General features: G+C 54.6%; 1 protein-coding gene and 1 pseudogene across 1 annotated transcript; one reads left to right on the forward strand and one right to left on the reverse strand.

Annotated features, from left to right (window-relative positions):
- The first annotated feature begins 242 nt into the window (after positions 1–242).
- Positions 243–7620, forward strand: LOC140916783 (nuclear cap-binding protein subunit 2). Its single transcript, XM_073358620.1, has 4 exons — positions 243–394; positions 3364–3545; positions 6060–6198; positions 6890–7620. The coding sequence occupies exons 1-4, from the start codon at positions 308–310 to the stop codon at positions 6986–6988; spliced, it is 507 nt and encodes a 168-aa protein (XP_073214721.1). The 5' UTR covers positions 243–307; the 3' UTR covers positions 6989–7620.
- Positions 7621–10286: 2666 nt separating this feature from the next.
- Positions 10287–11110, reverse strand: LOC140916833 (serine protease 23-like; annotated as a pseudogene).
- Between the last annotated feature and the right edge of the window lie 8686 nt (positions 11111–19796).

Genomic DNA, 19796 nt, shown 5'->3' on the forward strand with positions numbered 1-19796 from the left:
GTGCGGAATGCTGGGAGCTGTAGTTCCCCGCCTGGCGCGCGGCCGGCCCCGGACACTACAGCTCCCAGCGGGGGCGGGGCGCTAGGCCCGCCTCTCCTTTATTGGCGGGAGCTGCCGAGCCGAGCGCTCTGATTGGCTTTGCAGGGCATGATGGACGGCCGCCCCCGTGTCTCTCTCCAATGAGGTTGTCGGCCCGACCTCCTCGCGATGAGTGGCAGGCGCTAAGCCAATGGGGGTTCTCGGCCCTTCCCCCTCCCGCAGTCGGAGCCGCGCTGGTTCTGGAAGGTTCCGGGGAGCCGGGGCCGGGATGTCGGGGGTGCTGAGCGCCACGCTGAGCGGCCTCAACAGCGACTCCTACTGCGAGATCAGCCAGTACCGGGACCAGCACTTCCGGGTGCGCCGGCCGGCCGGAGGCGATCGGTGCCCGGCCTCAGGGCGGGACAGGGACTGGGGAGCCCAGTGAGGGGCGCGGGGAGGGAGCCTGCGGGGGGGTGCACAGCGCCGGGGGGGGCAGAGCCTGAGGGAGGGGCGGGGGGTGCACAGCGCCGGGGGGGGCAGAGCCTGAGGGAGGGGCGGGGGGTGCACAGCGCCGGGGGGGGCAGAGCCTGAGGGAGGGGCGGGGGGTGCACAGCGCCGGGGGGGGCAGAGCCTGAGGGAGGGGCGGGGGGTGCACAGCGCCGGGGGGGGGCAGAGCCTGAGGGAGGGGCGGGGGGTGCACAGCGCGGGGGGGGCAGAGCCTGAGGGAGGGGCGGGGGTGCACAGCGCCGGGGGGGGCAGAGCCTGCGGGAGGGGCGGGGGGTGCACAGCGCCGGGGGGGGGCAGAGCCTGCGGGAGGGGCGGGGGTGCACAGCGCCGGGGGGGGCAGAGCCTGAGGGAGGGGCGGGGGGTGCACAGCGCCGGGGGGGGCAGAGCCTGAGGGAGGGGCGGGGGGTGCACAGCGCCGGGGGGGGGCAGAGCCTGAGGGAGGGGCGGGGGGTGCACAGCGCCGGGGGGGGCAGAGCCTGCGGGAGGGGCGGGGGTGCACAGCGCCGGGGGGGGGGGCAGAGCCTGAGGGAGGGGCGGGGGGTGCACAGCGCCGGGGGGGACAGAGCCTGAGGGAGGGGCGGGGGGTGCACAGCGCCGGGGGGGGGGGCAGAGCCTGAGGGAGGGGCGGGGGGTGCACAGCGCCGGGGGGGGGCGCAGAGCCTGAGGGAGGGGCGGGGGGTGCACAGCGCGGGGGGGGGCAGAGCCTGAGGGAGGGGCGGGGGGTGCACAGCGCCGGGGGGGGGCAGAGCCTGAGGGAGGGGCGGGGGGTGCACAGCGCCGGGGGGGGGCAGAGCCTGAGGGAGGGGCGGGGGGTGCACAGCGCCGGGGGGGGGCGCAGAGCCTGAGGGAGGGGCGGGGGGTGCACAGCGCGGGGGGGGGCAGAGCCTGAGGGAGGGGCGGGGGGTGCACAGCGCCGGGGGGGGCAGAGCCTGAGGGAGGGGCGGGGGGTGCACAGCGCCGGGGGGGGGCAGAGCCTGAGGGAGGGGCGGGGGGTGCACAGCACGGGGGGGGGCAGGGACAGAGCCTGAGGGAGGGGCGGGGGTGCACGGCGCCGGGGGGGGGCAGAGCCTGAGGGAGGGGCGGGGGGTGCACAGCGCCGGGGGGGGGCAGAGCCTGAGGGAGGGGCGGGGGGTGCACAGCGCCGGGGGGGGCAGAGCCTGAGGGAGGGGCGGGGGGTGCACAGCGCCGGGGGGGGGGCAGAGCCTGAGGGAGGGGCGGGGGGTGCACAGCACGGGGGGGGGCAGGGACAGAGCCTGAGGGAGGGGCGGGGGTGCACGGCGCCGGGGGGGGGTCAGGGACAGAGCCTGAGGGAGGGGCGGGGGGTGCACAGCGCCGGGGGGGGGGGGCAGAGCCTGAGGGAGGGGCGGGGGGTGCACAGCACGGGGGGGGGCAGGGACAGAGCCTGAGGGAGGGGCGGGGGTGCACGGCGCCGGGGGGGGGTCAGGGACAGAGCCTGAGGGACGGGCGGGGGGTGCACAGCGCGGGGGGGGGGCAGAGCCTGAGGGACGGGCGGGGGGTGCACAGCGCGGGGGGGGGGGCAGAGCCTGAGGGAGGGGCGGGGGTGCACAGCGCCGGGGGGGGGTCAGGGACAGAGCCTGAGGGAGGCGTGGGGGTGCACAGCGCGGGGGGGACAGGGACAGAGCCTGAGGGAGGGGCGGGGGTGCACAGCGCCGGGGGGGGGGGTCAGGGACAGAGCCTGAGGGAGGCGTGGGGGTGCACAGCGCGGGGGGGACAGGGACAGAGCCTGAGGGAGGGGCGGGGGTGCACAGCGCCGGGGGGGGGGGTCAGGGACAGAGCCTGAGGGAGGCGTGGGGGTGCACAGCGCGGGGGGGACAGGGACAGAGCCTGAGGGAGGGGCGGGGGTGCACAGCGCCGGGAGGGGCGGGGTGTGAACAGCGTGGGGGGGGGGGCAGGGGCAGAGCCTGCGGGAGGGGCGGGGGGTGCACAGCGCGGGGGGTCAGGGACAGAGCCTGAGGGAGGGGCGGGGGTGCACAGCGCGGGGGGACAGGGACAGAGCCTGAGGGAGGGGCGGGGTGTGAACAGCACTGGGGGGGGGGCAGGGGCAGAGCCTGCGGGAGGGGTGGGGGGTGCACAGCGCGGGGGGGACAGAGACAGAGCCTGAGGGAGGGGCGGGGGTGCACAGCGCCGGGAGGGGCGGGGTGTGAACAGCGCTGGGGGGGGGCAGGGGCAGAGCCTGCGGGAGGGGCGGGGGGTGCACAGCGCCGGGAGGGGCGGGGTGTGAACAGCGTGGGGGGGGGGGCAGGGGCAGAGCCTGCGGGAGGGGCGGGGGGTGCACAGCGCGGGGGGTCAGGGACAGAGCCTGAGGGAGGGGCGGGGGTGCACAGCGCGGGGGGACAGGGGCAGAGCCTGCGGGAGGGGCGGGGGGTGCACAGCGCCGGGAGGGGCGGGGTGTGAACAGCGTGGGGGGGGGGCAGGGGCAGAGCCTGCGGGAGGGGCGGGGGGTGCACAGCGCGGGGGGTCAGGGACAGAGCCTGAGGGAGGGGTGGGGGGTGCACAGCGCGGGGGGACAGGGACAGAGCCTGCGGGGAGCCCAGGGCAAGTACAGCACGGGGGGCGGGAGGTGTTTCAGGGAGGCAGGGGTCTCTGGGACAGGGAGCTGTGCGTGGGGCGCAGCCCGGACATTCCTGCGCCTGATTCAGTGATTGCCAATTTTGCCATCTTGAACCCAGGCACTCCAGAACTCTGAGTAGGAGTAGCTGGAGTTGAAGGTGGGGGTCCCCAAATGGGCACGTGTAATGGTCACACAGCCTCTGTGGGTCAAGCACCCACTGAAGAGCAGGTCACTCAGGCTGCACTTATTCTTTGTTGTGCTCTCAGGGTAGCCGGTACCTACAGGAGAAGGCCCTGAAGTTCTCGTCCACACTGTATGTGGGCAACCTGTCCTTTTACACCACTGAGGAGCAGATCCAGGAGCTCTTCTCCAAATGCGGAGATGTCAAGAGGATTGTCATGGGGCTGGACAAGGTCAAGAAAACCCCTTGTGGCTTCTGCTTTGTGGAGTATCCTTTGTCATTTACTGTTGCAATGGTTTTTCTCCCAGTGCTCTTTGATTGAATCACGTCATCCTATCATCTCTCTTGAACATGTTACAGAGTGTTCCTGGCCTTTCTGGAGGAGCTGGGTATGCAGCGTGATATGTTTGGCAAGCATGAAAGTTGTGAACTCTCAACATCACAGTACCAGTTTCCTTCCCTTTACAGGGTCTACTTTCTCTCTCCCACGCTGCCTCAGTCATAGACATTGCTGTGGTGCTTGCAATGAAAATTAAAACAATGGGACAGCCTCTTGTATTTTTTGTGTGTGTCACAGGGATTCCACACCATTTGGTCCCTTTATTTCCATCTCTTAAATTGATTTAATGGATTTTAAGGCCAGAAGGGATCATTGTGCTTATCTAATCCGATCTCCTGAATAGCAGAGGCCAGAGAATTTCACCAGGTGTTAAGACCATCTAGCTGTACCTTCCTCAGCCCATTCTTTCTATAGATGAATGGGCTAGTACAGGGGTCAGCAACCTTTCAGAAGTGGTGTGCCGAGTCTTCATTTATTCACTTTAATGTAAGGTTTCGCGTGCCAGTGATACATTTTAATGTTTTCTAGAAGGTCTCTGTAAGTCTGTGTATTATATAACTAAACTATTGTTGTATGTAAAGTAAACAAGGTTTTCAAAATGTTTAAGAAGCTTCATTTTAAATTAAAATGCTGATCTTGCGCTGCCGGCCTGGGGTTCCATTCACCTAGGCTGGCAGCAGGCTGAGCAGGGCCTGCGGCCGGGACCCCGGCTGGCAAGGAGCCAGCAGCCAGAACCCCAGACTGGCAGTGGGCTGAGCGACTCAGCCTGCTGCCACTCAGCCCACTGCCTGTCTGGGGTTCTATCCGCTGGCTCCTGCCAGCCAGGGTCCCAGCTGCCAGCCACTCTCAGCCTGCTACCAGTCTGGCATCCCAGCCCTGTGCATATAGAGTGGGTACCTGCCTTCTCCCTGGTTCTAGCCCATTATCTTCCTCTCTCTCTGCACTGAGCTAAGGGTGGGAGTGCACTGAGCACAGGGCTGGGGGTGAAGGAGCAGGCTGGGGGTTAGGGTGCAGGATCTGGCCGGGAGCTAGAATGAGGGAGGGGGCTCAGGGTTGGGGCAGGAGGTTTGGGGGTGGAGTGCTTACGTGGGCAGCTCCCATTTGGTGTGAGGGGTGCAGGAGCTCCCGTTTGGTGCTCAGGGTGGGAATGTGGGGGTGCAAGAGTCAGGGCTCGGGTTGTTCAGGGGTCAGGGCAGAGGGCTGGGAATGGGGGGGGGTGCAGGGGTCAGGGCAGAGGGTGAGTGTGGGGGTGCTCCCAGCCCCCTGCCCAGAGCGGCTCACTGCTGGGGGCTGGAGGGGATATGCCCTGATTCCACCTCCCTTCTCCGAGACCCCGTCCCCACCTCTTCTCCATCTCCTCCCCGGCTCCACTTCTCCCCCTCCCTTGCAAGGGCCATCAGCTGATCCAGGGAGAGGAGGAGGGGCGGGAACCCAGCATGCTGGGGGAAGAGGTAGGGAGCTCGCCTGCCCTGCAGCAGCAGCCGGCAGGACCAAGCTTCTTCACCCTTCCCCTGCTGGGGGCGAGGGCGGAGAAGAGCGGGCCAGGGCGGGCAGGATTTTTAATGGCACTCTGCTGCCTGCCAGGGTCCCAGCCTGGGTTTGGCAGCGGGCTGAGCGGGGCGGGCGGCTGGGACCCAGCAGGCAGCAGCATGCCATTAAAAATAGGCTTGTGTGCTGTCTTTGGCACGCATGCCATTGGTTGCCGACCCTTGGGCTAGTACAGTAGCCTCGTGTGGGTTTTTTGTACTTTACCTTGATTTTAACCAATAAAACATGGATGTATAAACTATCAGTTTTACAACCCCAGTTTCTTTAGCAGCAGCAGCAGCAGCAATCGCAGCAGAGATTGTCAAAGAGGGGCCAGCCAAGACAAGCTGTTGGCAATCGCCCTTTAATGAAGAATTTATGATCCTGGCTCTCCTTAGGCACAGGCTACTTTCCTGGCCCAGTCTAACAGGCAGCTATCCTTGCAGAGCCTCTTGGGTTAGGCCTCTCCCCTTTCCATTCACCCTGTAGACTCTAGTGTAGAATAAAGAGGATTGTTAAACTGTTACATAAGCAAGGCTGGAAACAGGACCAGTGCAGGTTCGAATCCTCAAAACCATTCAGAAGATCCTGACCCCAAAACAAATGCACTTAGCAACCTGATGGCAGGCTTGTCCTGCTTGCTTCATCTCTTTCTGATGTGAGAGATGCCCCGCTACTTCCTTCTCTGCATTGGTACTACCGTACAAAGGTGCAGCATGTTGCTGTGCAAGGAGGGAGCTAGAATCAGATGGCTGTAAATAGAGCCGTTGGCTCTGTCAAGAATACTGGTGTCTATTGGCTTGGGAGGCCAGACTCCACCGTGCTGTGAATACCATTCTCCTCCTCTTTGCTCATGAGCAGCTGGGGTTCACCAGCTTAACAACACTTGGAGTCTTCCTTATAACAAATTCCAGATATTACACAAGAGCAGATGCTGAGCATGCAATGAGGTTTATCAATGGCACTCGGCTGGATGACCGGATCATCAGGACTGACTGGGATGCAGGGTTTAAGGAGGGACGACAATTTGGGAGAGGAAAGACTGGAGGACAGGTAAAGGGAGTACTAGCATCAGCACTGAGCCTGGCTTCCTTGGGGCTGGGGCTGGGGGTTGCTACCTTTGCCTGATCCAGTACGAAGGCGGACGTGCGTGGCGGACCCAGTAACGAACTGAAGTTAATCCAAAGTCGTTCGAAGAGCTGATTATATAGTAGCACTAGAGTTGGCGCGTGGTGCTTAATGTCACTTGCAAGTTTGGATCCCAAGCTTCCTATGGCCCAAAGGAAACGTTGCTCTCTCCTCAACCTAGTCTTCTCAAAAGGGTGCAGGACTCAAGGTGGGGAGTGAGAAACAGGATAATAATGGGGATGGCATGGTTGTAAGGCTTGTCTAATCATCAAACAGTACCCACCAATCAAAAGGTAAGATTCCTTCCCACATTTCTGCCCAGGTTTCCAGCTTTGGGCTCAAGCCTTGGTGATTCATAAAGGTGAACTGCAAAGCAAAATCAAGCAGTGTTTTGCCCTTCCCTGTTGCTTTGTTATGGCTAAAGATGATCCCACCGTTAGAAATGTGAGATCTTCTCATTAGTCACCTTGATAATGGTTCCTTGGCAAGATATTTCAGGGAGTTGCAAGGGCTTGTAACCCACCACCAATGGAGTGGGAAGAGGATGCTGATTCTTAGAATGTCTGTGTCTAGGCAGGTGCAGAATGCTAATTTCTGTGTTGTTGCTTTGCCTCAGGTGCGAGATGAGTACCGGACAGACTATGATGTGGGAAGAGGTGGCTTTGGCAAGATCATTCAGATGCAGAAAACCAATCACCAGACTATAATCTACTAATTGCCTAATCTGTCCTAGCACATAGAGGGGCTGTGTCTCTCCGCAGCTAGTCCTGTCCTGGCCCTTTGGATGGGGATGTGGAGTGGAAGCCAAGTTTCAGCAAAAGGCAATCCCCCTTAGACTGGCTGTTTGACATTTGTTCATTCCTTATATCTTCTGGGCTGGAATGGCTGTTCTGCCCTGATACAGGGCAGCAAGAAAATAGAGCGGCCAACTCTACAGGATTTCTCACTAAGAGTAAGTGCAGCATGTCACGCTCAGACTTCTGCCTCCAGTTGTCATTACAGCTGAGGTTGCTTTAAAGCACAGATTTCTGAGAAATACAACAGCCATCAAAGCCCTCCTGGCTGCCTGTGCAGCTCTGCGGTAGGGGCAGGAGTTTAAAATATGTAATTTACAATCTTGTCTGGTGCTCTAAAGCATTGTTGCTGGTATAAGTTAGAGAAGCAAAGCAAGATCTTACTGGTCACTTGCGAGTGCTTGTCTGCACTCCTGGCCCTTAGCTTAGTCAGTCCTGCAGTGTCTTAGTCCTTGCTGTACCTGTGGTGTTACCTGGCTGTTGCAGAGCCTCACTATTACACCATGGTTTTGTTTGTGTCTTTGGGTTTTTTAAATAAATGTTGAGTCCTGTACCTACTGCAGTTTGTGCTTCATTGCCATTGGGTATGTGGCAGGGTTTCTGGTGGACACCTCCTGTTGGCAGGTCAGAGCTGCTCTCATCTGACCACAGTGGGGGAGATGAGTCTTGCATGCTGTTGTTTGGGTCTTCCCTTTGATGCTGGCCTCACTTGTCTTCCCATTGCACTCTGTGCTAGTAGCTGGTTTGTCACCAGATGAAAAGCATTGGTAAACTTAGTCACCTGCTTGTAATAAGATGAACTCTCAGCCCACAGTTCCCCACATCAGCGAATGCTGGGAAGTCTCCCCATTTCCTACCATCGCAGTCAGTGCCAAGTCTTGTAACAGAGTATATGAATCATCGTGAATGCCCAGAGTGCACTTGAGGCCAGATCAAGAAGCAGGAGCTGCAAGCCTACTGCTGTGCTAAAAGCCAGTTTAGCTGGCTACAGGAGAATCACCCTAGTGAAGAGTTCCCGTAGCTCCTCAAGTTTGAGACCTGTGAAGGAGCATGGCCAAGGTTGCTCTAACTTGTGACTGGGGTCTGAGGAGCCCTCAGGAGCAAGGAACCGCAAAGGTGAAACTCAGTAAGTGCTGTCGACAACAAGTTCTGCTCGGTGACTCTACGTAAGTCAAGCCTTGACTGTGAGTTGGTTTGAGGTCATGTAAGCACCAATTGCTTGTCCCTGCATAATGAGGTGTCACAATGGTCTCTTCTTTTGCAGGTTTCAGAGTAACAGCCGTGTTAGTCTGTATTCACAAAAAGAAAAGGAGTACTTGTGGCACCTTAGAGACTAACCAATTTATTTGAGCATTCTTCTTTTGCATTAGATCACATATTTTTAGAGCAGCTCATGGCCTCTGAGCTTCAGAGGAAGCAGGGGCTGCCTCTGTCCATTCAGTGGCAGGACATGACCAGGCATCCAAACTAAGCTGTGGTTACACTGAGTTACCCAACAGCCTTGATGACTAAGGGATAATCACCCAAGAAGTGTTTAGGGAGGCACAGCCACTTATAGGAAAACAGAAGCAGAGTGTCAGGGAGAATCTCTCTCACAGCTGTCAGGCTGTAGGAGTGTCTCCCAGGACAAGGAGTAGAACTTCACAGGATCAAACGTACAACAGGGAATAACCCTTCTCTAACCCGATGCCACTCACCCATGGAGGAGTGGCTGTGACCCATGAGGTCCCTTCTATGTGATAGGAGAGAGCAGCTGGAAATCTACAGCAGCCTGAGCAGGTGTTGGAAGCATCAGTGTTCCTCGATTATAAGCTACTGGGAGCAGACACTGTCTTTGTTTCTCTGTAAAGCGCCATAAACACGAGTGGTGCTACGCCCAAGCCCCCTTCCCCACTGTTGTCAGGACAGGGAGTGTCTCAGGGCTCCCCCTATAGCACAGCAGCCCTGCGCCTTCATTAGCAGAGTCCCTGAACATCCAGGACAGACTCCTCAGGTGGCATAATCTCAGGAAGCAGCACCATACCGTGCAGTGAAGTTTCTGACGGTTCCTGCTCTGTAGGAACAGCACCTCTGGAAGGTTGCTAGTCCAGACAGATGAGTTCCCTTCCCATTTCATGCATGATGCAAAGGAGAAATCCGTACTCTCACTTATTTAGATATATATTAGCCTAGAGGGATCCATCACAAACATTACATTAACAGTAAGGGCCACTACCAGTAGATAAAGACTTGGGAGCTCTACTCTGGGGAAAAGATGGTGGGAGTGGAGGGGAGGTGGGTCTCAGTCCAGTTCTTAGTGAACAGGTGTTTACATCACACCATCCTACACCAATTAGAACTGGCCTCACTGATAGTGTCATCAGAGGGCAATGACTGGATGAGCCATGGAGACTGGCCTCATTCCCACCCCAGCTGAGCTCCTTGCTGTGCATAGAAGAGTCAGTCTCCAGGACTGCCATTCAGGCCCCTTTCAGCAGCACACCAACAGAAATTTTCACTAGGACCCAATAGAAATTCCATGCAGCTCAGAAGCAAACACAGAGACTGCTCCTCCCAGTCTTGAGAAGTAACACATTGAAAGCAGGAGATCTCTTTTCAGTGACCAAGGGCCAGACTGCTTTTGCAGAACCAAGATGCTGGGGGACACAGATCACACTAACTTCCGCCACAGGGTCTCAAACTACCCACCAGCCCTTTTCGAAACGGGGACTGTGCATCTTCCTCTGCTCATGCAGTGGAACTAGGACCTGGCCAAGCACCATGGACTGAATGACATGGGAACAAAGAGAGCCCAGCCTTTGTGTGCACATTGCCACAGGCTCCTCACACCCACCAGCCCCAGGGAAAGCAGAGAAAGAAGTGCACCTTTGTCCACGCTGAGCTGCATGGGAAGGAAAAGCTTGATTGTAATTGCCCTTAAGTGAATGTTGCCTGGGGCTGGAGGAGAGGGGGAAAGTTGTGACTGTGATCCTGCCATGGGGTGCCTTTCCCCAGTTGATCCCAAGGGACTTACAGACTTCCTGAGACACAAGTAGGATGAGGCTTGGCAGTGTAGCTGCCTTGCTAGGAAACAGCACAGGCTCATCCCCATTCAGCAGTGGGTCCCTGACCCTCTTCACACGCCTGTGCAGACCCCAAGGACAGGGCAGGCTCAGTGGCAGGAAGCCCGCAAACATGGTCTCTGGGGTGGATGGTGGGTAAGGCCCCAGCTCACTCGTTCTAACAGTTGGTATAATCTCCTTTGATCCAGTAACAAATCTAAGCAAACTTGGGGGCTGTGAAGCGAACAGCCACATTACAGCCATGCTGCTCCCCAGCCACTTGTGACCTGAGAAGATCCCAATGACCTTCCTCTCCCACTTGTGCTGCTTGGGGTCCCACATCTTGCCGTAGACCCCAGAGGCACCAGGCCTGGCATCACAGTGCTGGTAGTTGAGGTGGGCTGTCTCATCCTCCACACCACAGAACTGGTAAACCAGCTCGCCAGGCCAGTCACTGTCAAACCCAGAGAAATGGATCCTCTTCCCAGCCATGTCCTCCACTGCCCCATCAGCATCATGTAGGGGCACGGATGGGGTCTGCACAGCTCCAGCAGGGCATAATCCCTGTGTTGATGGAATCAGAGCCCCAGATCCAGCCCTTGGGCGCCTGTGTGCACTTCACCAGCTTCCCTAGCTCAGTCTCACTCCCAGTGTTCTGGGCCCGTGTTAAGAAGCCCATCTTGATTTTCGTGGCGCCCTTGATATAGTCTTTGCCATCATGGCTGCAGTGGGCAGCGGTGAGCACGTGGTGCTCAGACACCACACACCAGTGCACCCTGTGGAGATTTTGACTGCAGCAGAGAAGAGGAAGTTCAGCAGAAAACGGTGCCCGCTGAGAGAAAATCACCCATCTGTGCCTCTGCCTCTCCGTGCTGCCCACAAATGGGCCCAGCTCCACTGTAGTAAGTGTGAGGATACCTCTGGCATACACAGTCTCAGAGGACAGGTGGTCCTGGAAATCCTGGGGGACCAGGCTCGCCTCTCGCTGGCCACACGCCTCATCGCAGTGCATTGTCAGTTCCAGGACTGGCTGAACCGGAACTGTGGCTTGGGTAGCAGCAGTGTGGACTAAGGAATGAGAGCAGGGATCGGGTCACCTGAGGCAGTGCTGGGAAGAAGGGCTGGCAAGAAAAATAGGGCAGCAACCACCTGCAGGCAAATCATTGTGCAGAACCTGCAAAGGCACGACAAGGAGAAAATTAATCCATATGACAGACTCCTCCCAGTGGGGCCCAAAGGGCTGGCCCCCAATGCCAGGAGCTTGCCACATACATGCAGTAGAATCGTAGAATATCAGGGTTGGAAGAGACCTCAGGAGGTCATCTAGTCCAACCCCCTGCTCAAAAGCAGGACCCATACCCAATTAAATCATCCCAGCCAGGGCTTTGTCAAGCCTGACCTTAAAAACTTCTAAGGAAGGAGATTCCACCACCTCCCTAGGCAATGCATTCCAGTGTTTCACCACCCTCCTAGTGAAAAAGTTTTTCCTAATATCCAACCTAAACCTCCCCCCCTGCAACTTGAGACCATTACTCCTTGTCCTGTCCTCTTCCACCACTGAGAATAGTCTAGAACCATCCTCTCTGGAACCACCTCTCAGGTAGTTGAAAGCAGCTATCAAATCTTCTCTTCTGCAGACTAAACAATCCCAGTTCCCTCAGCCTCTCCTCATAAGTCATGTGTTCCAGACCCCTAATCATTTTTCTTGCCCCTCGCTGGACTCTCTCCAATTTATCCACATCCTTCTTGTAGTGTGGGGCCCAAAACTGGACACAGTACTCCAGATGAGGCCTCACCAATGTCGAATAGAGGGGGACAATCACGTCCCTCGATCTGCTCGCTATGCCCCTACTTATACATCCCAAAATGCCATTGGCCTTCTTGGCAACAAGGGCACACTGCTGGCTCATACCCAGCTTCTCGTCCACTGTCACCCCTAGGTCCTTTTCCGCAGAACTGCTGCCTAGCCATTCGGTCCCTAGTCTGTAGCTGTGCATTGGGTTCTTCCGTCCTAAGTGCAGGACCCTGCACTTATCCTTATTGAACCTCATCAGATTTCTTTTGGCCCAATCCTCCAATTTGTCTAGGTCCCTCCGTATCCTATCCCTCCCCTCCAGCGTATCTACCACTCCTCCCAGTTTAGTATCATCCGCAAATTTGCTGAGAGTGCAATCCACACCATCCTCCAGATCATTTATGAAGATATTGAACAAAGAACAGTATGTGGGGCGGGTCAGAACCTGCCTGGTGCTTAGTGACTATCAACCCAATCAAGCCTTTGCCTTTAGCAGCCTGAGCTCCCAGTTCTCCACTGCCAGCAGGCCCTGCAGCACAGACCATTGCAGATGTGTATAGGCCACAGGCAGATGAGGTTTCCTCGTTCACTTCAATAGCTCTAGCTGCCTGTTGGATGATTTTCTGCATTCCAGGATTTGCACCTCCAAGGACAGCTGACAGCAACTCCTCACATTCCAACAGGGAACTGCCACCTTCCCAGAGGACAAGGAATTTACTCCTCCCACCTATTTTCAGGTTTCAGAGTAACAGCCGTGTTAGTCTGTATTTTCAGTGGATTAACCATATAACTGCTCTACCCAGGAATAAGCCACTGGGGCTACCAGCAGGGGCAGTAGTCAATACAATTGTCTCCCCTAGGAGGCTGATTCTGTAACTTCAAAACAAATTTGCACAGGCAGTCTAAATACACACAGCGTTTCACAGCTTTCCTGCTCTAAATATACACAGAGAGAAGGGAATCCCCTCCACAGACACCTGCAGTGTCCCTCAGCCAACAGCTCCTGTGTTAAGGAAGCTGCTTAAACCCAACCCCAACAGGGCCACCTGGAAAGCCCCTGTACCCACAGCCAGGTCTTGTCAGAATATTTCCTTCTGTTAAAAAAATGTGGAAGTTAATTTTGTATAAAAATTAGAGGAGAGCACTGGCTGGAGCCAGGCAGAGCAGCAGGCACTGTGCAGGCTTTCTGCACACCAAGGGCTTCAATTCTGACCTGCAGCCCCCACAGCTATGCCAGCCTTGGGTTTCCCACACACACACAGCTCTAGTAATGCACCTCAGCCTTGAGCCTACTGTTCCTGTCACTGTGCAAATGCATCTCAGCTTGACCCGCCAGCCAGTACTTCTAGGTCTGAACATTTTCTGGTTGCCAACCATATCAAACCACTTTGTGGGCTGTGCAAAAAAGTAGTTGAAAGGCAGTCAAAAGTCCATTTTATTTATTTATTGTTACCCTAGAAGGCCCTGCTATGAACAAACCCAGGCTCAAGTTGTGAGCAAAATGTTCCATGGCTGCAGCCTGTTTGAGACTCTCCAGGATACGAGTGAACCTTCCTCACTTGGCTTGGTGTTTACTGGCAGCTTCTGTGTGATCAAGAAAGTTAAAGAAATTGGAAAATTTCTTTAATTCTGGAGGGACCATGCACCAGGGGCATTCCAGAGGCTCCATCTGCCACACTCCTGTTGCCCCAGCCTACCCAACTGGCATCATAGCTGGAGGGAGGGATTAGAGAGAAAACCACAAACACACTTATTTGTTAGTCGCTAAGTGCCACAAGTACACCTTTTCTTTTTGCAGATACAGACTAATATGGCTACTACTCTGAAACTTACGGAACAGATTCCCTTTCAGCAATTTATCTGAAAGCTGAAACTGCCACCTGGTGGCAGAACAGGAAGAGCCCTTGGGGAGATGGGGCCTCTGATGGTACATGCTAGACACACTAGCGTTCCATACAAGGCTCTCTGCTCTCCAGGGCTGGTACTTGGCCATAGACACTTCTCTTCAAGGGCTTTGTTCAAACTCTCTCACTGCCCATTGTGTTGGAGTCCTTAATGCTGCATTTGCCACTTTCCTCTTATCCGGCTCCCGCCACCACCACACACCATCTTACTTAAGAGGGACGCACACACCTACCCTAGTAATCTGATAACCATGCTTCTCCTTACCCAGCAACAGGTAACCCTCCCAGGCGCTTTCCTCCCCCCATAAGTCAGGCCTCTTCCAAACTCAGGAGACCCAGCTCACACACACATGCATGCACAGGTCCTTAGGCAACCTGGCAAGGCTCTAGTAAAAAGGAATGAGAGGGGCACACCCAGGAAACAAAAGCATCTCTCTCATGCCTGCAACATGCTTGGGCTCAGGCAAGCAACAGAACGAAAGGGGAAGGCGCCTTATAATGACTCCATTATTCATTTCCCCTTTTTGATGTTTTGAGCTGCACATTGAAGTTAATATGGCCCTTGTGAAGAACAGACACTGCCCTAGGGGCCTGCTGAGAAGGGGCAGGTGTCATCCCTGACAGCTCCTCAAGCCCAGAATAGAGCTAAAAGGGGATAAGAAAGAGCAGAGTTCAGGCTGCCTTTCACATCCCTTCCACAGCACAGCAAACTGCAGAGCAATGGGACTTCCTCTTAGGTTTCAAACCTGGAGAAAGCTGTCAAGATGAAGACATGTAACTGTCAGGTGTTACCACTAAGGAAGCATGAAGGGAAGTATTGTCTAGTGGCTAAAGCACAGGACTGAGAATCGGAAGATGTGGGGTAAAATTCCCCCTGACACAGACTCACTGGGTGACCTCAGGCAAGAAATTTCCACTCTGTCTCCCTGCCGCTTCCCAGCTTGCAGAAGGGGAATCATGACACTTGCCTACCGGGGGACTGTGAAGGGTTCTGAGATCTAGTGCTTTCCATCTCAGGGTACAGGCAAAGCACTATAAAACAGACAGTCAAAATCAAGTTCTGAAGCCCATTTTAGCTGGAAAGATAAATCCCCCAAAATAGATTAATGTACATGTAATTTGTCATACAGTATCAGTCTCATGCAGTAATTAATGCTTCTTAGACTGGTACAAGAATAACCACAACACAGAATGTAAGTTATAATCAGCTTTCTCCAAAATCTAAGAGAGGTTCTGTCCAAACAGACAAGGCACCATCTGGATCCATCATTTGAGAAGCAAAATTCAAAGCAGATCAAGCTTCTAGTCTCTAACCTACACTTGGCAGTAAATTAAAGGGGCTTACAGTTATAACAGCAATTCTCCCAGCATGCTCTGAGGTAAGGGTTTGTTGGATAGTCACAGTGCTGAGTATTTTACAGCATAAGCTCCTCAGGGCAGGAACTGTGTGTTGATTTGTCTGGAAAGCCTCTTGCACATTCTTGGTGCTATCCAGGTAAACATTATATCCCCATCTGGTTAATGGAGACAAAGAGAAGGGGAAGGGATTGGAGGGGTCTCATGTTCTGTGTATATAAATCTCCCCACTGTATTTTCCACCGAATGCATCCAATGAAGTGAGCTGTAGCTCACGAAAGCTTATGCTCTAATAAATTTGTTAGTCTCTAAGGTGCCACAAGAACTCCTTTTCTTTCAGCAAAGACTGTTACTGTAGCAAAAGGCCATACAGCCAGTCAGCAGCAGAGTGGGAAGAATTACTTCTTTAGTGCTTGTCTTGATTGCAACATTCCTACTAATACATCCCAGAATGATATTTGCTTTTCATGCAACAGTATAGGGTTGACTCATTTACTTTGTGATCCACTATAAACACCCATAGCCTTTTCTGCAATACTCCTCCCCAGGGAATCCCCATTTTGTATTTGGGCAATTGATTATTCCTTCCTAAGTGCAGTACTTTGCATTTGTCCTTATTAAATTTCATCTTATTTAATTCAGAAATTTCTCTAGTTTGTCAAAACCATTTTGAATTCTAATCCTGTCCTCCAAAGCAGTTACAACCTTTCCCAGCTTGGTATCATCAGCAAACTTGACAGAGGTACTCTCTGGGCCAGGGATGGGCAAACTATGGCCCGTGAGCCGTTTTAAGCTGGCCAGCCAGCTCCTACTGGGGAGCAGGGTCTGGGACTTGCCCTGCTCCGATACTGCACCACCACACCCGCTCTAGTGCTCCAGTCGGGGCACTGGGTCAGGGCCGCACCACGCAGCTCCCGGAAGCAGCTGAATGGCCCCACTCCAGCTCCTACGCACTCCAATGGGAGCTACAGGGGCGGTGCCTGGGGATGGGGCAGTGTGCAGAGCCGCCTGGCTGCGCCCTCACGTAGGTGCTGGAGAAGGGACATACCACTGATTCTGGGAGCCACTTGAGGTAAGCGCTGCTTGGAGCCTACACCCCTGAGCCTCTCCTCACGCCCCAGCCCCCTGCCCTGATCCCCCTCCTGCTCTCCAAACCCCTCGATCCCAGTCCAGGGCACCTGCCTGCACCCCAAATTCCTCATTGCCAGCCCCACTCCAGAGCCTGCACCCCCAACCAGAGCCCTCACCCCCTCCTGCACACCAACCCCAATTTTGTGAGCATTCATAAGAACGGCCAGACTGGGTCATGGTCCATCCAGCCCCGTGTCCTGTCTACCAACAGTGGCCAGTGCCTGGTGCCCCAGAGGGAGTGAACGGAACAGGTCATCATCAAGTGATCCATTCCCAGCTTCTGGAAAACAGAGGCTAGGGACACCATCCCTGCCCATCCTGGCTAATAGTCATTGATGGACCTATTCTCCATGAATTTATCTAGTTCATTTTTGAACCCTGTTATGGTCTTGACCTTCACAACATCCTCCGGGATGGAGTTCCACAGGTTGACTGAGTTGTGTGAAGAAATATTTCCTTTTGTTTTAAATCTGCTGCCCATTAATTTCATTTGGTGACCCCTAGTTCTTGTGTTATGAAAAGTAGTAAACACTTCCTTATCTACTTTCTCCACACCAGTCATGATTTTATAGACCTCAATCCTATCTCCCCTTAGCTGTCTCTTTTCCAAGCTGAAAAGTCCCAGTTTTATTAATCTCTCTTCATATGGGCCACTAGACAATCTCTATTCCCAGATGTGGCCCTCAGGCCAAAAAGTTTGCCCACGCCAGCTCTGGGCAATTATCCAAATAATTTATGAAGGTATTTAATAGAAATGGACAAAGGACACTTAACAGTTGCTTGAGCTATAGGGTCAGAGTAGCTTGGGCAAGACAGGCCTGTGATCACCACTCTCCACAGCTCACAGCCCACTCCTATGACTGCTTAGATTTCTGCCTGTCTTTTGCATGAGTATCCAGCTGTTCAACGAAAAGCCCAGCAGTCCTGGGGTTTACTAAGTCTTGCTGCTATGGAGCGTCCAGCAAATCACAATACCCTCTCTCTCCCCCGAGTGGGGCTGGCGGTTCTCTGAAGGTACCTGGGCCCAGGCCGCCATTTTACTTACATAACCATCACCTTGCATTGCCGGTGGAGCAGGCAGCCACCGTTGTGTCCGGTAGGGCTCCTGCCCACCCTGCAGGGGCTGGCATGGCTTTGTCAGTGTCTTTTCCAGGGCTAGAGATTCGCACTAAATGCAGAGTCGCAGGCCAGGCTGCTTTCCCATTGAACACGGCCCTGCTGTCTGCTCCTATCTCTGGAGAGTACAGAGAGCAGCTGCTCTCCTGTCAGTAAGGAAGATCATGATCTGCCATGGTTACAAAGCATTCGCTTCTATGTCTTGGGGAGATGGGATTGCCCAGCTCCCTCAATCCCCAGGCTCCTGCTGTGACTCACCCTGCTGCTTCTGCCTTAATGTGGAGAAGAGGAAGCAGGTGAAGTTCATCCTGGGAGGCAGTGACCATGAGATGGTCGAATTCAGGATCATGACACAGGGAAGAAAGGAGGAGAGCAGCAGAATATGGACCTTGGACTTCAGAAAAGCAGACTGACTCCCTCCAGGAACTGATGGGCAGGATCCCCTGGGAGAATAACATGAGGAGGAAAGGAGTCCAGGAGAGCTGACTGTATTTTAAAGAATCCTTATTGGGGTTACAGGGACAAATCATCCCGATGTGTCGAAAGAATAGTAAACATGGCAGGCGACCAACTTTGGCTTAACAGTGAAATCCTTGCTGATCTTCAACACAAAAAAGAAGCTTACAAGAAGTGGAAGATTGGACAAATGACCAGGGAAGAGTATAAAAATATTGCTCGGGCATGCAGGAGTGAAATCAGGAAGGCCAAATCACACCTGGAGTTGCAGCTAGCAAGAGATGTTAAGAGTAACAAGAAGGGTTTCTTCAGGTATGTTAGCAACAAGAAGGAAGTCAAGGAAAGTGTGGGTCCCTTACTGAATGAGGGAGGCAACCTAGTGACAGAGGATGTGGAAAAAGCTAATGTACTCAATGCTTTTTTTGCCTCTGTCTTCACTAACTAGGTCAGCTCCCAGACTACTGCACTGGGCAGCACAGCCTGGGGAGGAGGTGACCAGCTCTCTATGGAGAAAGAAGTGGTTCGGGACTATGTAGAAAAGCTGGACGAGCACTAGCCCATGGGGCCGGACGAGTTGCATCCGAGAGTGCTAAAGGAGTTGACGGATGGGATTGCAGAGCCATTGGCCATTATCTTTGAAAACTCATGGCGATCGGGGGAGGTCCCGGATGACTGGAAAAAGGCTAATGTAGTGCCCATATTTAAAAAAGGGAAGAAGGAGGATCCTGGGAACTACAGGCCAATCAGCCTCACCTCAAACCGTGGAAAAATCATGGAGCAGGTCCTCAAGTAATCAATTCTGAAGCACTTCGAGGAAAGGAAAGTGATCAGGAACAGTCAGCATGGATTCACCAAGGGCAAGTCATGCCTGACTAATCTAATTGCCTTCTATGACAAAATAACTGGCTCTGTGGATGAGGGGAAAGCAGTGGATGTGTTGTTCCTTGACTTTAGCAAAGCTTTTGACACGGTCTCCCACAGTATTCTTGCCAGGAAGTTAAAGAAGTATGGGCTGGATGAATGGACCATAAGGTGGGTAGAAAACTGGCTAGATTGTCAGGCTCAGTGGGTAGTGATCAATGGCTCCATGTCTAGTTGGCAGTCGGTATCAAGTGGAGTGCCCCAAGGGTCGGTCCTCAGACTGGTTTTGTTCAATATCTTCATTCACGATCTGGAGGATGGTGTGGATTGCACCCTCAGCAAATTTGCAGATGACACTAAACTGGGAGAAGAGGTAAATACGCTGGAGGGTAGGGATAGGATACAGAGGGCCCTAGACAAATTAGAGGATTGGGCCAAAAGAAATCTGATGAGGTTCAACAAGGACAAGTGCAGAGTCCTGCACTTAGGATGGAAGAATCCAATGCACAGCTACAGACCAGGGACCGAATGGCTCGGCAGCAGTTCTGCAGAAAAGGACCTAGGGGTGACAGTGGACGAGAAGCTGGATATGAGTCAGCAGTGTGCCCTTGTTGCCAAGAAGGCCAATGGCATTTTGGGATGTATAAGTAGGGGCATTGCCAGCAGATCGAGGGATGTGATCGTTCCCCCCTGGTCGACATTGGCGAGGCCTCATCTGGAGTACTGTGTCCAGTTTTGGGCCCCACACTACAAGAAGGATGTGGAAAAATTGGAAAGCGTCCAGCGGAGGGCAACAAAAATGATTAGGGGACTGGAACACATGATTTATGAGGAGAGGCTGAGGGAACAGGGATTGTTTAGTCTGCAGAAGAGAAGAATGAGGGGGGATTTGATAGCTGCTTTCAACTATCTGAAAGGGGGTTCCAAAAAGGCTGGATCTAGACTGTTCTCAGTGGTAGCTGATGACAGAACAAGGAGTAATGGTCTCAAGTTGCAGTGGGGGAGGTTTAGGTTGGATATTAGGAAAAACTTTTCACTAGGAGGGTGGTGAAACACTGGAATGCGTTAC

Source organism: Lepidochelys kempii, chromosome 9 (genome assembly GCF_965140285.1).
Source record: "Lepidochelys kempii isolate rLepKem1 chromosome 9, rLepKem1.hap1, whole genome shotgun sequence".
NCBI classification, from domain to species: Eukaryota; Metazoa; Chordata; order Testudines; family Cheloniidae; genus Lepidochelys; species Lepidochelys kempii.

Excerpts from the sequence above, each read along its gene's own strand:
- LOC140916783 (XM_073358620.1), top strand. The coding sequence starts at position 308 with ATGTCGGGGGTGCTGAGCGCCACGCTGAGCGGCCTCAACAGCGACTCC. Across the intron at positions 3,546-6,059 it reads TGTGGCTTCTGCTTTGTGGA|ATATTACACAAGAGCAGATG; the intron begins GTATCCTTTGTC and ends AACAAATTCCAG. Across the intron at positions 6,199-6,889 it reads GAGGAAAGACTGGAGGACAG|GTGCGAGATGAGTACCGGAC; the intron begins GTAAAGGGAGTA and ends GCTTTGCCTCAG.